This window comes from Drosophila erecta, unplaced genomic scaffold (assembly GCF_003286155.1).
Source record: "Drosophila erecta strain 14021-0224.00,06,07 unplaced genomic scaffold, DereRS2 tig00000021-arrow-pilon, whole genome shotgun sequence".
In the NCBI taxonomy this organism is placed as follows: domain Eukaryota; kingdom Metazoa; phylum Arthropoda; class Insecta; order Diptera; family Drosophilidae; genus Drosophila; species Drosophila erecta.
The window spans coordinates 12,996,814-13,012,370 of NW_020825198.1; the positions used below are offsets into that span (position 1 = coordinate 12,996,814).

Genomic DNA, 15,557 nt, shown 5'->3' on the forward strand with positions numbered 1-15,557 from the left:
AAAAATGTGGAATTACCTCTTTTATTGTATGTATCGTACTACTCCATAATTTAAAATTTAAATACCTTTTAATCCTCTTGTTAATAAATACAAGCAGTCTACGTTCCTATTCCAATTCTATTGTTTCAAATCGCTGAGTCACCAGAGCCAAGGGTACATATTCGACTGACTTATCGATAACGCCGCATATCGCGAAAAAAAAAAAACAATCCAGTGTTAAGAAAATAACGATTAATCCTTCTTCGCGGTCGCCGTCTATTAACTGTCTTTTTTATAAAACACATTTTTCGGTGTTTTGTAATTGTCGCGACATTAGTTTAACGCAGAAGATCTTTTTTACCCAACGCAGACATCGAATATAATTTTTGACATATGTATTTATCCGGCTCGGAGTGAGAATTTAGCAAGCCATGGCGTTACTCTACCGACGCATGTCGATGCTTTTAAATATAATCCTTGCATATATTTTCCTTTGTGCGATATGTGTGCAAGGAACTGTGAAACAAGGTAATGTTTCAATAGGAGTTCCTTGCATTTTAACACAGAAACCCAGACGAACAGCATAAGTGGTACATATGTACATACGTACATCAATAACCGTTTGTGGGTGTCAACAAATTGCAATGTCTCATTTTTTTGTGTTTTGTTTTTGCAAATGTGAATGAAGTGTTGTACATTACGTTTGAAACTTTAATTATCAATTGAAATGCGGCAGAGCAAGGCGGTTGAATAGTTCTTAGATAAAATGCACTCGAACTATGTCGGTAACGCCCAAAAATTACGCCGATGGGGTGAGATTTCAATGTGAGATTTTCATGGGGCTAAACAAAAGTAGTCGCGCATACATATGTACACACTTCCCGGCACATACATACGTATCATGGCTCTGCGTACATACTCCGATTTATCTGAAATATATGCACGTATATCTATTTGTAATATTTGTGCAGCTAAGTACGTGTTGATTCCGAAACTACACTGGATTACAATCGCGAATTTTATAGCCCATATTGTGGGTGGAGTTTCATTTTTATGTCTGGCTTTGCCGCCCATCAAATCCCAAAAAAAAGGGGAAAAATCTTCCATTATAAAATTTAAATAGTTTAGCAGTGAGATTGTTAAGTTAATACGAATTTTCCTTCAATTTCGTTCCAATTTGAATATACTCTTTGCTCTTAGTAATAACTTATAAAGCCCGGAAGCTATAATCAGTTTTACATATATACAAAATCATTAATGAAACAGGAAAATATATTAGTCTAACATATTTTTGGGCTGAGGGATACATATCGTTACTGGATCAGTGCAATTTCTATAATTACATTCTATATACAAAACGGAATTGCAATAAATTAATGACATTTATTTACAGAGTGGGCAGAAATAGGTAAAAACGTATCTTTAGAGTGCGCATCTGAACACGAAGCAGTAGCATGGAAACTGGGAAACCAAACTATTGATAAGAATCATACAAGGTAAGCAACTCATACCAACAATAACTGAAAACATTTCTACCCCAATCATGATTCAATAATTCAATAATCTAATCAATTTTCGCCCTTTTCAGATATAAAATTAGAACTGAGCCATTGAATTCCAACGACGATGGCAGTGGAAACATCGAAAATCAAGATTTCGTCAAGTATAAGAATGTCCTCTCGCTTCTCAATGTCAATATTAAGGACTCGGGGAACTACACCTGCACATCCCAAACGGGGCAAAACCATTCGACTGAGTTCCAAGTTAAGCCATTCCTTCCATCCAAAGTCTTGCAAAGTACACCCGCCAAGATCAAGAGAAAAATCAAGCAGGATGTCATGTTGTATTGCTTGATTGAGATGTACCCGCAAAATGAGACGACGAATAGAAACCTCAAGTGGCTTAAGGACGGCAGCCAGTTTGAGTTCCTGGACACCTTCTCATCCATCTCGAAGCTGAACGATACACACTTAAATTTCACCTTGGAATTCACAGAGGTATACAAGAAAGAGAATGGAACCTACAAGTGCACCGTTTTCGATGACACCGGACTTGAAATTACCTCCAAAGAGGTTACTCTTTTTGTAATGGAAGTGCCACAAGTTAGCATTGATTTCGCCAAGGCAGTCGGTGCTAATAAAATATACCTAAACTGGACCGTGAACGACGGCAACGATCCAATTCAGAAATTCTTCATCACTCTGCAGGAGGCTGGAACACCGACTTTTACTTACCATAAGGACTTTATTAACGGCAGCCATACATCGTATATTTTGGACCATTTTAAACCGAACACAACATACTTTTTAAGAATCGTGGGAAAGAACTCGATTGGCAATGGCCAGCCCACCCAGTATCAACACGGAATCACTACGCTTAGTTATGATCCCATATTTATACCGAAAGTCGAGACCACCGGGAGCACGGCGTCCACGATAACGATTGGCTGGAATCCCCCGCCGCCGGATCTCATTGATTATATTCAATACTACGAACTGATTGTCTCCGAATCGGGCGAGGTGCCCAAAGTGATCGAAGAGGCCATTTACCAGCAGAATTCTCGAAACTTGCCATACATGTTTGATAAGCTTAAGACCGCCACAGACTACGAATTTAGGGTAAGGGCATGCAGTGATCTAACCAAGACTTGCGGACCATGGTCCGAGAATGTGAACGGCACAACAATGGACGGCGTGGCGACAAAACCCACCAACTTGAGCATACAGTGTCACCATGACAACGTCACGAGAGGCAACTCCATCTCCATTAACTGGGACATTCCCAAGACGCCAAACGGCAGGGTTATGTCATATTTAATTCACTTGCTGGGCAACCCCATGAGTACAGTGGAAAGGGAGATGTGGGGACCGAAGATTCGTAGAATCGATGAGCCCCACCACAAGACTCTCTACGAAAGTGTTAGCCCCAACACAAACTACACAGTGACGGTGTCCGCCATAACGCGGCACAAGAAGAACGGCGAACCGGCCACCGGAAGTTGTCTAATGCCCGTCTCCACGCCGGATGCCATTGGCCGGACCATGTGGTCAAAGATGAACCTGGACTCCAAGTACGTTCTCAAGTTGTATCTACCCAAGATCAGCGAACGAAATGGTCCCATATGCTGCTATAGATTATATCTAGTTAGAATTAACAATGACAACAAGGAATTGCCGGACCCGGAGAAGTTAAACATCGCCACATATCAGGAAGTACACAGCGATAACGTCACTAGAAGTAGTGCATATATAGCGGAAATGATTAGTAGCAAGTACTTTAGGCCGGAAATATTTTTGGGCGATGAGAAGAGATTCAGTGAAAACAACGATATAATCCGCGATAATGACGAAATTTGCCGCAAATGCTTGGAGGGTACGCCATTTTTGAGGAAACCCGAGGTCACCCACATACCCCCACTGGGTTCACTCTCAAGTAATGTATATTAACTTTATTTTTCTAACTTGTTCTAATGTTCTGCTTTGCTGTAGACTCCGATTCTGAACTGCCCATTTTGGCTGAAAAGGACAACTTGATCAAAGGAGCAAACTTAACAGAGCATGCTCTTAAAATCTTAGAAAGTAAGTTAAGAGATAAGAGAAACGCGGTGACCAGCGATGAGAATCCAATTCTAAGCGCCGTCAACCCAAATGTGCCACTCCACGATTCTAGTCGAGATGTTTTCGATGGTGAGATAGACATTAACTCGAACTACACCGGGTTCCTAGAGATTATAGGTACGTAATAATTGATTACTTGAAAGTAAATGGTAATATCATATTCATTGTACACAGTTCGGGATCGAAACAATGCCCTGATGGCCTATAGCAAATACTTTGACATAATTACTCCGGCGACAGAAGCTGAACCTATCCCATCCCTCAATAATATGGACTACTACCTAAGTATTGGGGTTAAGGCTGGAGCCGTACTTCTTGGTGTCATACTTCTTTTTATTGTGCTCTGGGTTTTCCATCACAAAAAAACGAAAAACGAACTGCAGGGCGAAGACACCTTAACACTAAGAGATTCACTGAGGTAACTAGTAATTGTTAAATCTTCTTTACGCGTTTTTAATTAATATTAAATTGTTTCCTACCATCAAGCAGGGCCTTGTTCGGTCGCCGAAATCACAACCACAGTCATTTTATAACATCCGGAAACCACAAAGGATTCGACGCTGGCCCTATTCACAGATTAGATTTAGAAAACGCCTATAAGAACCGCCATAAGGATACCGATTACGGATTTCTTCGTGAATATGAGATGCTGCCCAATCGCTTTAGCGATCGCACAACTAAAAATAGTGATTTAAAGGAGAACGCCTGCAAGAACAGGTACCCCGATATTAAGGCTTACGATCAAACGCGGGTGAAGTTGGCGGTCATAAATGGCCTCCAAACTGCGGACTACATTAATGCAAACTTCGTAATTGGATACAAGGAGAGAAAGAAGTTCATATGTGCACAGGGTCCAATGGAGAGTACCATTGACGATTTTTGGCGAATGATTTGGGAACAACATCTAGAAATAATTGTGATGCTTACAAATTTGGAGGAATATAATAAGGCCAAGTGTGCGAAATATTGGCCAGAAAAAGTTTTTGATACAAAACAATTCGGAGATATTTTAGTGAAATTTGCACAAGAACGTAAGACTGGTGATTATATTGAACGAACCCTAAACGTTTCTAAGAACAAAGCCAATGTCGGCGAGGAGGAGGACCGTAGGCAAATCACCCAATACCACTACTTAACGTGGAAGGACTTTATGGCACCAGAGCATCCACATGGCATCATCAAATTCATACGTCAAATCAATTCCGTCTACTCCCTGCAAAGGGGTCCAATTTTAGTGCATTGCAGTGCTGGTGTGGGTAGAACCGGAACCCTTGTGGCTTTAGATTCCCTAATCCAACAACTGGAGGAAGAAGACTCGGTGTCCATTTACAACACAGTGTGTGACTTGCGACACCAACGAAATTTTTTAGTCCAATCTCTGGTGAGTCAATATGGAAAAGCAACTCGTAGTGGTAATAACCTTCCTTTCTCTTTCAGAAACAATACATCTTTCTTTACCGGGCTTTATTAGATACCGGAACTTTTGGAAACACGGATATTTGCATTGATACCATGACCTCCGCAATTGAATCTCTCAAGCGCAAACCCAATGAGGGTAAATGCAAATTGGAAATGGAATTCGAGGTATACATTGTGTGATATCCACTTGCCGAGGTTTTACTTATTATTGTTTACTTCAGAAACTACTGGTCACAGCGGATGAGATAAGTAAATCGTGTAGTGTGGGCGAAAACGAGGAAAATAACATGAAGAACAGAAGTCAAGAGATTATACCCTACGATCGTAACAGAGTAAGTAATAGAGGCCAACTTTTATACAAACAGTGATTAATGCTTGTGGATATTTGAATGTCATTATAGGTAATACTGACACCACTTCCAATGCGGGAAAACTCCACCTATATTAACGCATCATTCATAGAGGGCTATGATAATAGCGAAACCTTTATTATTGCCCAGGACCCACTTGAGAACACTATAGGAGACTTCTGGAGAATGGTCTCCGAACAGAGTGTTACCACCCTCGTCATGATATCCGAAGTAAGTATTGCCTTTTATACTTAATGAATTCCCATTCAACTGATTGCTTCAATCGACTTGCAGATCGGAGATGGTCCCAGAAAATGCCCACGATATTGGGCGGATGATGAAGTTCAATATGACCACATACTCGTGAAATACGTGCACAGCGAAAGTTGTCCATACTATACTCGCCGCGAATTTTATGTTACGAATTGCAAAATTGATGACACGCTGAAAGTCACTCAGTTTCAATACAATGGTTGGCCAACCGTGGACGGAGAAGTTCCTGAAGTCTGCCGTGGGATTATCGAACTTGTAGATCAAGCGTACAACCATTATAAGAACAACAAAAATTCTGGTTGTCGTTCTCCACTCACAGTTCATTGCAGGTTTGTAGCGATGTTATGAATCATTTGACGGATCAATCAATGAATATTAAACCTTTGCAGCCTGGGAACCGATCGAAGTTCTATTTTCGTCGCAATGTGCATTTTAGTCCAGCATCTCAGGCTGGAGAAGTGTGTCGACATCTGTGCCACAACAAGGAAATTACGATCTCAGCGAACGGGACTTATCAACTCATACGTGAGTATATATTTGTATAACTTCTTTTCAAAGTATTAATTACTCGTTAATCATCTTTTTAGGCACAATACGAGTTCCTACATCGCGCAATAATTAATTATTCAGACTTACATCACATAGCCGAGTCAACATTGGATTAAGTTAGTTATGTATATACTTATACGAGTACATAATGCACGTGTTGGAACATCAATGCATCAAATGTGCTATGATAAATTATTTGTATATTTAAAAAATCTTTTAATAAAGTATTTACAAGGGCAAGCATAATTTTTTTAACGAATTATGGTTGCCCGAAACATAATATACATACAAATATAAATGTAGTGTATACGTATCGTATTGATAAAACTACCAAAGCAAATTAAGTAACATATTTTATAAGATACAATGTAATAAAAACTGAGAATAAGAATTGTACTTTTTATGAGCTTGAGTGTGGCTTACATTCTTTTTGGTTGAGTGGTTTTATGGCTTCGAATTTTCGAAAGGTGTGCTGAAAGCGGTGTATGTTTTTAGTTTTACACATTTCAGTTTGTAAAAATATATTCATTCTAATAGTTTTTAGTTTTACACTTTTCAATGTACACATGGGACAACAAATTATTATTTTGTAAAGAATTACAACTCTTCATTTCTCTTTATTCCTTTATTTTTATAGCTTATTTATAAGTACCACAGTTATAAACAACCTTTTTTTAAGGAAGATTCCGTCTACTCCCTTTTTTTTAATGAAATAAAAAAAAAAACAGTTTTGAATTGTTTCACATTCCATTGTTTCAATTCAATCGAAATATGTGACAGTAAATAACAGAAATATCTGACATAAGAACCAAAACCCATTTCGTATTTTATTATGAATTTATATTACTTTTCAGATTAGTAGACATTGCTAAAAATTAATTAGAAAAATTCGTGGATATTTTTTAAATTGGAAGTCTTTTCACCATGGAAGTTTCTACGCAGTTATCGATAGTGCAATAAACGTTGTACCATCACTACCGGACGTATTGTTTGTTATTATTTCGGCAAAACAAGAAGCCCCATTTGCCATTTTGCAAAGATGCCGAGTAAACTAGATAGCATATATCGTCGCATGCTGATAACGCGGTTCTTTGAAAAGGGATGGGGAAAGCCGGAAAACCTGCGCAAGTAAGTGTTTTATTTAAAAAGGAGTATGTCATAAACTTAGTGCTCTTCATACGGATACTTTACGTAATACTATTATGATTTCAATTTGCTATAGGTTATTTAAATTGGCGTAAAAGTGAAAGTAAATAGGGGTTTCATATGTTTTCATTGGCGATGGGAAACTCTTATGTGTTTAGTTTACAAGATCTTTTTAATTAAAACAAACACTCAAAGTTTTCTACATCCGGTGGGCTGCCTTTTCAACAAGTGCATTTGGATAAAATGATATTTATTTGCATATTAAAAAAAACATATATTAGCATCCTCCTCCTCCAAAGCCTATTAGATATGCATGTCCCTATTACTAATATATTACCAAAATATTTATAGATGTCATTCCACTTAGTGACAAGGTCATTTCAATATAGGGCTATCTTAATACATGCTCTATGTTATCACTAATTCCTATCAATCCACTAAATACCATTCGATAAATAACAAAGTTCATCTCATATATTCATAATCATATTAATTTGGAAACCTATTGAACTTCAGGTCAACACTTTCTGTTATATCATCGAGAAATGAATTTGTGTTCTTAAAAAAGATGTGGTTCTTAAGTTAACTCAACTCATTTTTAGAAACTTGAGTTTTTTATGAAACCTAAGAATGTAGATTATTTATTTTTATCGTTTTACGACGCCATTGATCTACATTGCAGTGCCCTTCCGCCAGTGGACACTGGATATGACCAGGTCAGTGGGAAATAGACCCTAAGCAAGTGAGGATCATTCGAATAGATATTATTTATTCTTCAGATTTGAGATGGGCAAGTCGCTTTCAATAACAAAAGCTTAACACGTATTAAGTATCAATCAATCACTGAAGTTCAATCAATCACATTTAATTATTTTTTTTGCTCCCAAAATTGTTCATCATATTTCTATAATTTTGCAACATCATTTTATTACTTGTACAATTGGAGTGCGTACCCAAATTAATTGCCTTTGCCCGACGACCATTATTTCAGAGTATTTCAGTTCCGAAAAGTGATATCCAGTAGGGAGTCGTGTTTCAAGCTCGTGCCCCGCGATTATCCAGTGGAGATTACGAAAAAAGAAATAGGTTCGGATAGCACACTGATAGAAGGCCAATTTAAGACCCCCTTGGAGCTGCACATGCCCGGAGTTGTGCCAGAAGAATCCCAGCAGGCGCACTTTCAGTTGTTGATCCCGAATAAGTGGAGAAACGAAAAGCACAAGCCCATCTGCATTCATCTGGCCGGAACTGGTGACCATGTGAGTACCATGGCTAAATCCGTGGCCAAACTTCCGAGATTAATGTATGTTTACTTTCAATAGAGGCCAGACGCCTGGCGACCGGCCTATCAGCATTTAGCTAAAAGTGGGTCCCACCAAAATAGATATTGTTTATTATTGCGAAGCCAGTTTTAGAGCCCAACTTTATCTGCATAATTGATTTGTTTTCCCTAATGTTTATAGTCTATCATATGGTCATAGTTTACTTAACCCTTTTCGATTCCCACATAGAAACCGTTTTGTTTGGGACCATTTTCAGCCATAATTTCTTAATATACACTAAATCGTACATATATAAATTATATAACTTTTAAATATTGCAGTTCTTTTGGCGTAGACGAAATTTTATAGCGAAACCGCTTCTGAAGGACGCCAACATAGGATCTATCATACTTGAGAATCCTTTTTACGGCTTGAGAAAACCAAACAACCAAACGTAAGTGTAATTGGTTTAGAGATATTTTACTCATTTTTACGCATTATTGATAAATATATTTTTTTAGGCGATCCAACCTGCATAATGTGTCTGATATCTTTGTGATGGGTGGTTGCCTCATCCTGGAATGCCTCGTACTCTTTCACTGGTGCGAAAGAAATGGCTTTGGTCCACTAGGCGTCACAGGATTGTCAATGGGCGGTCATGTAAGCTAATAGTGGTGAAAGCCATTAAGGCGAACCTAAACAAATATCTTTTCTTTTAGATGGCATCACTAGCTGCTACAAATTGGCCGAAACCGCTGGTGCTTGTGCCATGTCTATCGTGGTCCACCGCCTCGGCAGTTTTCACAACTGTAGGTGCTGTTACGGTATTGCAAGAAAATCAAATTTAAATTGATTTATTCCACGTGTTTAGGGAGTAATGAGCCAGTCCATCAACTGGGATATGTTGGAAACGCAGTATTTCTCTGACGGACAGTACAGAGAACGGCTATCCAAAATGGTTACTGTGATAGACGATGCCTTTTCCGCGGGCCAAAGCTTCATACAGAACTTTAATCAATCTCTGCAAGAGCTGAAGGAAGACATTAGCGATACGAGAAAGATCCACGAAACTGAAAACAGTAACACGTGTGGGGATAAGTACGAAACGCGTGGCATCTGTCCCCAAGAAGACAGTTCCATATTCCTAGCCAAGTCCTTGAAGAACACCAAACTTGACTCCGAGAATCTGACCATAGATGCGAAGGACACGCTCAGCCAAAAGATGGTCATTGAAACGGAAGAACCATCCAAGGAGTTAGGCTCAACGTTGACAAACCTCATGAAATTCATACTGCCCCTGTCTGCGCAAAGCAAATCCGATAAAATAGACATAACCAAGACGAACTGGTGGGAACGGGAGGCGTTGCAGTTCATGCGCGGCATGATGGATGAGTGCACCCACCTGAAGAACTTTTCGGTGCCCTTCGACACCTCCCTGATAATTGCGGTCTGTGCCAAAGATGATGCCTATGTGCCTCGGGAGGGCTGTTCCAGCCTCGAGGACATATGGCCGGGAGCAGAGGTACGATACTTGGATGCTGGTCATGTGAGCGCCTACGTTCTGCACCAGAAACTATTCAGGTGGGCATATAGTTTTCTGTATATCGCTAAGTCGAAGTCTAATCCATTTCTTCTCTTTGCAGATCCTGCATTATTGAGGCTTTCGAGAGGGCGAAGAAAATCTATGAAAATGACGTGGGCGAAGGCCTAAAATGTGATATAACCTATGAGCAGTTGATTAAGAGATATGACAAAAATATTCAGTAAATATAAGTTAGAATATTAAAACATTATGATGAATATGTTGCCATTTAAAGAAAAGGTCTAGTAAATTGTACAAAATGTGGTATTTTATTTAGGGTGGTTGGATAGCTCTGAGTTGTATATTTAATATTCGCCATAAATTAAGTAAATAAATATAGGAAATATTAAATGTAAATAAATATACCCGCCATCACGTTGCATTCGTGAGCTATTTGGAAAATAGTATTTTCTTCTCTAGCTGAGTAAGGGGTATCCTATAGTCGAGAAACTCGGATATAGCGTTTCCTCTTTTTAATATGTATGTAAATTATTAAAAAAATAACATTTAAAAAAAGGTGCCGGTAAAATATGTGTAAGCTTTTCTTATTGGAAAATAAGAACTTTTTGTTCTCGAGGCCTGGTCACACTGGTGTTTAGCTTTTGTTTTTGTTGACTGAAATAAATAGAGAAATTGCAATATAATGGATCCTGTAGTACTTGTTTTATCTTATGGAACAGTCCCTCCACTGGAAATAGTCGAAAGTAAGATTAGTTTATTGAAAAAGTACCGAAAGTTCAACACTCACATAAATTTGCTTTTTCACGCTGTAACAGCTTTGTTTATTTGCTTTCAAGCCGAGACTTCAAATTTATGAGTAATGCTAATTAAATGTTTCCATTTTGTTGATATGAGTACGGCATTGTAAGCGAACAGTACAAGTTCATAAAAGTATCAGGGATTGTTTTTGAAAAACCAGATCCTTCATAACTACTACCAACTTCAAACTAGAACTAATCAAACTTTTCGTTACAGATATTTTATCCGAAGTGAGCCAATCGAAGGAGTCAACTTCAACGGAGTGCTCGCTGAATTGCTACAAATGCATCATTAAAACGAAGTACTATAACACATCTATTAACTTAATTCCATTTTCCGGAAAACTGGAAGGTGTTCCCGAGAAAATTCTTCAAGCAACCGAGGCGTTAATCATTTACTTTGACTCAAAAGATGTAAGTGTTTCATAAATACAATTATAATATAATAGCATATAATAAATATTTCTATTACTTGCAGACTTCCTTTATCGAGACTATTCCCAAGACGTTAGCGAAGAATGAACAGATTCAGTTGGGGTTTCTGCTTACGTCCTCCACATCAGATGAAGGTGGATTGTCCTTCGGAGAAATAAAGGAGAAAACGAACTTCTTTTTTGACATCATCGCATTGAAAAGCAATGTTGAGAGCGATTCAGATGAAGCGGAAAAGGACTACGAGGAAGTTGTAGAGGGTTTAAGGAACGTAGTCTGGTCCAACGTCAAGTTTGGTTCTGGTAGGTACCAATAACTGGAATTGAGAAGCCAATAATCCTTTTCGACTTATTGATTTTCAGAGCACAAAGAAGAAATTAGTGCCGACGAGCTGGATAGTCAGCTGAAGGACTTTGAAAACTTACTTCTCACTGCGCAAAACCTACGTAACGATACGAGCCTCACTCGAGAACAATTTCTGGATCGAGCTGAGCAGTTTGCCGGAATAGTTTCCTCAATTTTAAATGACAATGATAGCGACTAGCTGATACCCAACTTAACGTAGGCAAACTAAGTGTACTGTTTGTTATCATAAATAAACGTTGATTCCATTGTAAATTGTAGTGTTTGGTCAGAATTTTTTGTTTAGTTTCTAGGCTCTAGCCACTCTAAATACAAACAGGGTTATGTTAAATATATTTGGTTTATTATTAAAAGCGGTACATATTTTTTGACGAAATAACAAGGTATAAAACGTTGTTTATTTGCTAATGTATGCTTGAGAGCTTATGTATATTAAGGAATGAATAAATAAAGTGTGTGTTTGCTGTTAACTTTCAATTATAAACTTAAAGATTCCGTTGTGGGCGATGAACAAATAATATTTTTATGGTTTTGCATTCTTCTGCAACGAGAAATGGTAAGATTAATAATTTGCACTTATGCCTTTAGATTTGAAGACTTACCTCCTCGGAGAAGTCCATATCCTCCTTAATTGCCTTTGATCGTCGCTTTTCGTTTGACGTTAGCAATTGTGAGACCTTCGTTTGCTTAGCTAGATCGTATGCTTCCTTTTTACTCCGCATTGCACAGTCTTCCAGGGTTTCGGCTGCTTCAAACATGCCTTGACGTCGGTAAAGTGCTCCCAGATTTTTTAGAGTGGTTGTGACCGTAGGCGAATCCACTTTAGCGGCCTTATGCCATCCGCCGTACTCGCCATATGGAGTGTTCTCCCTATTATCAAATTTGTGCTCTTCACGCTCTTCAGCCACCTGAAAATTATAGTAAGAAGATCGACTTTATAGTAGTTACCAAACAAGGCAGCAAAACGCAATATTACCTGCCAAATGGGCTTGTTTTTACTGTCGATGGCTCCAAACTCACGTTCGTGGGCTCGCGTCAGGACCTGCTTATAGAGGATTTCAGCTTCGGAGTATCTGCCTTGCTTCAGATAGCAGCCGGCCAGATTATTCTTTGTCTTGGCCACGTTGGGATCATCGGGACCCAGTTTTGATTCGTAGATGTCGAGAGCTCGCTGGTAGTACTTCTCAACCTCGTCGTATTTGCCCTGATTCTGGCAGAGCAAGGCGAGATTGTTGAGTTGCTTGGCAACATCGGGATGATCCTTTCCCAGCACCTTCTCTCGGATCTCCAAGGCACGCTTGCACAGGGGTTCGGCATCTTTGTACTTGCCACGTTTGCCATAGAGGACGGCCAAGTTGTTCAACGTGGCCGCCACGGCTGGATGGTTCTCGCCCAGAGTTTTTCCACGAATCGACAGAGCGTCGTTGAGTAAATTGGCGGCCTCCTTATACTTGTTCTGAATGGCATGAGATGTTGTTAATTAAATTGCATAAATTAAGTTAATCAAAGCGTAGACGCACCTGATCGCGGTACACGAGAGCCAAAATGTTCAGCATGGTTGCTACATCGGGATGGTCGTGGCCGCTTGTCTTTTCGAGATCTTCCAAAGCTTGTTTGCAGAGGGGAACGGCTACCTCGTACCTGCAAATATATTAAATTATTGTAATAAAAGTTGAGTTTCTACATGTACATAGATAACGATATTGTGGGTAAGGAGTTTTTCATTTATGGATGATCGCTTACCTTCCCTGCGATGCATACTGAATGACCAGGTTGTGCAGAGTGCGGAGACGTGCTGGAATCTCGTAGCCGGAAGTCTGGTTGGCGAACTGGCTGGGCGGAGTGGGCGACATGTTGTGTCTGTCCTCGTTTTCCTCGTCCGGGAAAAGCTCCACCACGGGATCGGTGCGGGACTTATCGCAAGCGTCGTCCTGCTCCTGATTCTCGTCGTACTTCTTCACGGACGCCATGAACTCCAGGTGTTTCTTTTCCTCCTCCAGTTGGGCCACAAGCTGCTCGGATGCCTGGAATTTCTGCTGAGTATTGGCCAGCTCGTCGCGGAGCCAGGCGTTCTCCTGGTGGAGGCGGCGCACCTGTGTCTTAAGCTTGTGCTTCTCGGCCTCGATGTTCTGCAGATGGGATGTCAGGGCCATCATCACCTGGGCCTCGCTGAGGCCCAGTTCGATGTTCTCGATGTTCTTTCGCAGCATGTCCGACTTCTCATTGTCTTTCTGGACCTCGGCGATTCCGTTCATAATCGAAACATGCTCCACTCGCAAGGCTTCGAGGCCTTGAAGGACTGTTTTCGTATTGGTTATTATTTCGTCCTGTGACATTTGCGTCATTTTGCCGATTTTCTCAATTTTCTGTCTGCAAAACACATACAAAATACTGATTAATAAGTGCTCTTACTAGCCTTTGGCATCTTAAAGTGTAACAATATGAATGAACTCCAAATTAAAAGGTGTTTATCGGGGTATTTGATGTGTTTTACAGCCTGTATGATTTTATAGCTTTGGAGACAATCATTTTAACCGTATATAAAACGATTCAAGCTGCGTTAATCAATACGATGAATAAGAAAACTTATTGCGCATGTTCGCTGAAAAAGGTGGTTGAAAATCGGAAATGCCCGCTTTATTATATTCGCTTTAGCGATAACTTTTAGAGATATAAAAAGTAAAAGAAATAACTTTGCTGATTAACTTAATTTAAATATAATGACGCTATAGAGCCAATCAGAATCTACGCTCAACAAAATCCAATTGAGTACGAACAAGTGTCCAATTGGAAAATACGGATAAAAGTATATTCGATTTATATCGAATACGCTGCTTGTAAGCCTTTCCTTTATTTATTATTTATCAACACAGCCGGTGGAATTTACATAAACATGACACTTGGTTAAAAAGTGTTTAAGGCCACTTAAATCGCTTAGCATGGTTATAATTATGGGCGAAAGTTAATTACACTTGGCGTCATGCAATAAACAAAAAACGAATCGCAAAAGTAGATGCTTACATCAACTGGCTGGAATTATGTAGTTTTCTGCAGTCCGAAGCTATTAGTACCCTAATATAGTATTACCTTTCGTCATTTGCCTTTCGAATTGGAAATCTAGATTGCGTAAAATGAGATTGTGAGTTGAATTTGAGTGGATTGCTCGATTCTTTATCAAGATCAACAAATGTTCTGATTTCTTTGGTCGGAAATGATAGCAAATGGTCGGCTAGTGAGAGTATAAATATTGAAAATGGGGTTACAACACCCTAGCTCACTTATTCCAGTGTATTAAAAAGTGAGTCACTTTATGTACATTATATCCATAAACACTTGAACATAAAAGTTCGTTGCATTAGATTCAATTCCGTACTTATCGTACTATGCGATTACTTCAGGCGATGAAATCACCCTTTATTTGTGTTTATTTTTGCAACGCGAGCTGTCGCTGATCACTTTTCCAACCAGACTGATTATTTATGTAAAATGGCTCATATTTTCCAGCACAAAACTTTTCTTCAAGTGACAGTCACTTATATTTATGTGCAACATACACACATAAGCACAAGTAGAATTGTTTGTGTGTGCGTGAATGGAAATTGTCTTTCGAAATCCAGTTGGAAATGGTTATGCAAGTTATCGCGGAGTGCATTCAATTATTGTAACTTATTACCAGCTGTTTTGCTCTGCAAACTTCTCAATTAATCGAAAAAGAGCGTAGATTTTCTATAAAAATATCTTACACTGCAAAACTTCTAAAATAAAACTGAGTGTGACCGTAGCCGGGGCGTTGAGTTTTCTCCGATATGAATATATATTCCTAAGCT

At 39.2% G+C, this 15,557-nt stretch overlaps 4 protein-coding genes across 9 annotated transcripts; 3 read left to right on the plus strand and 1 right to left on the minus strand.

The window, feature by feature from the left end:
* The first annotated feature begins 147 nt into the window (after window positions 1–147).
* LOC6545244 (tyrosine-protein phosphatase 69D) lies at window positions 148–6,583 on the plus strand. 2 transcript variants are annotated; one of them, XM_015158447.2, is made up of 12 exons: window positions 148–507; window positions 1,373–1,475; window positions 1,568–3,411; window positions 3,468–3,713; window positions 3,771–4,014; window positions 4,083–4,977; window positions 5,034–5,180; window positions 5,237–5,347; window positions 5,417–5,596; window positions 5,660–5,967; window positions 6,028–6,163; window positions 6,226–6,583. In XM_015158447.2, exons 1-12 carry the CDS (start codon window positions 411–413, stop codon window positions 6,301–6,303), a joined length of 4,389 nt encoding a protein of 1,462 aa, XP_015013933.1. In that variant the 5' UTR covers window positions 148–410; the 3' UTR covers window positions 6,304–6,583. The 2 variants fall into 2 exon arrangements, with proteins under 2 accessions (XP_015013933.1, XP_001972568.1); XM_001972532.3 differs by having other exon boundaries at window positions 4,086–4,977.
* A 523-nt stretch (window positions 6,584–7,106) lies between these two features.
* LOC6545245 (protein ABHD18) lies at window positions 7,107–10,464 on the plus strand. Of its 2 annotated transcripts, XM_015158448.2 has the most exons (8): window positions 7,286–7,315; window positions 8,016–8,049; window positions 8,325–8,592; window positions 8,937–9,049; window positions 9,117–9,255; window positions 9,315–9,404; window positions 9,467–10,176; window positions 10,239–10,464. In XM_015158448.2, coding segments are annotated over exons 1-8 (1,479 nt in total). In that variant the 5' UTR covers window positions 7,286–7,314; the 3' UTR covers window positions 10,363–10,464. The 2 variants fall into 2 exon arrangements, with proteins under 2 accessions (XP_001972569.1, XP_015013934.1); XM_001972533.3 differs by lacking the exon at window positions 8,016–8,049 and having other exon boundaries at window positions 7,107–7,315; window positions 10,239–10,462.
* Window positions 10,465–10,729: 265 nt separating this feature from the next.
* On the plus strand, window positions 10,730–11,985 carry LOC6545246. Its single transcript, XM_001972534.3, has 4 exons — window positions 10,730–10,881; window positions 11,153–11,349; window positions 11,414–11,669; window positions 11,730–11,985. The coding sequence occupies exons 1-4, from the start codon at window positions 10,821–10,823 to the stop codon at window positions 11,909–11,911; spliced, it is 696 nt and encodes a 231-aa protein (XP_001972570.1). The 5' UTR covers window positions 10,730–10,820; the 3' UTR covers window positions 11,912–11,985.
* Window positions 11,986–12,051: 66 nt separating this feature from the next.
* Window positions 12,052–15,554, minus strand: LOC6545247 (kinesin light chain). Of its 4 annotated transcripts, none has more exons than XM_026976992.1 (6): window positions 15,474–15,554; window positions 13,474–14,100; window positions 13,251–13,371; window positions 12,707–13,186; window positions 12,333–12,638; window positions 12,052–12,271 (listed from the first exon to the last, which is right to left on the minus strand). In XM_026976992.1, exons 2-6 carry the CDS (start codon window positions 14,073–14,075, stop codon window positions 12,254–12,256), a joined length of 1,527 nt encoding a protein of 508 aa, XP_026832793.1. In that variant the 5' UTR covers window positions 14,076–14,100; window positions 15,474–15,554; the 3' UTR covers window positions 12,052–12,253. The 4 variants fall into 4 exon arrangements, with proteins under 4 accessions (XP_026832793.1, XP_015013161.1, XP_026832794.1 ...); XM_015157675.2 differs by having other exon boundaries at window positions 15,404–15,546; XM_026976993.1 differs by lacking the exon at window positions 15,474–15,554 and adding an exon at window positions 14,752–14,829.
* Window positions 15,555–15,557: the final 3 nt, after the last annotated feature.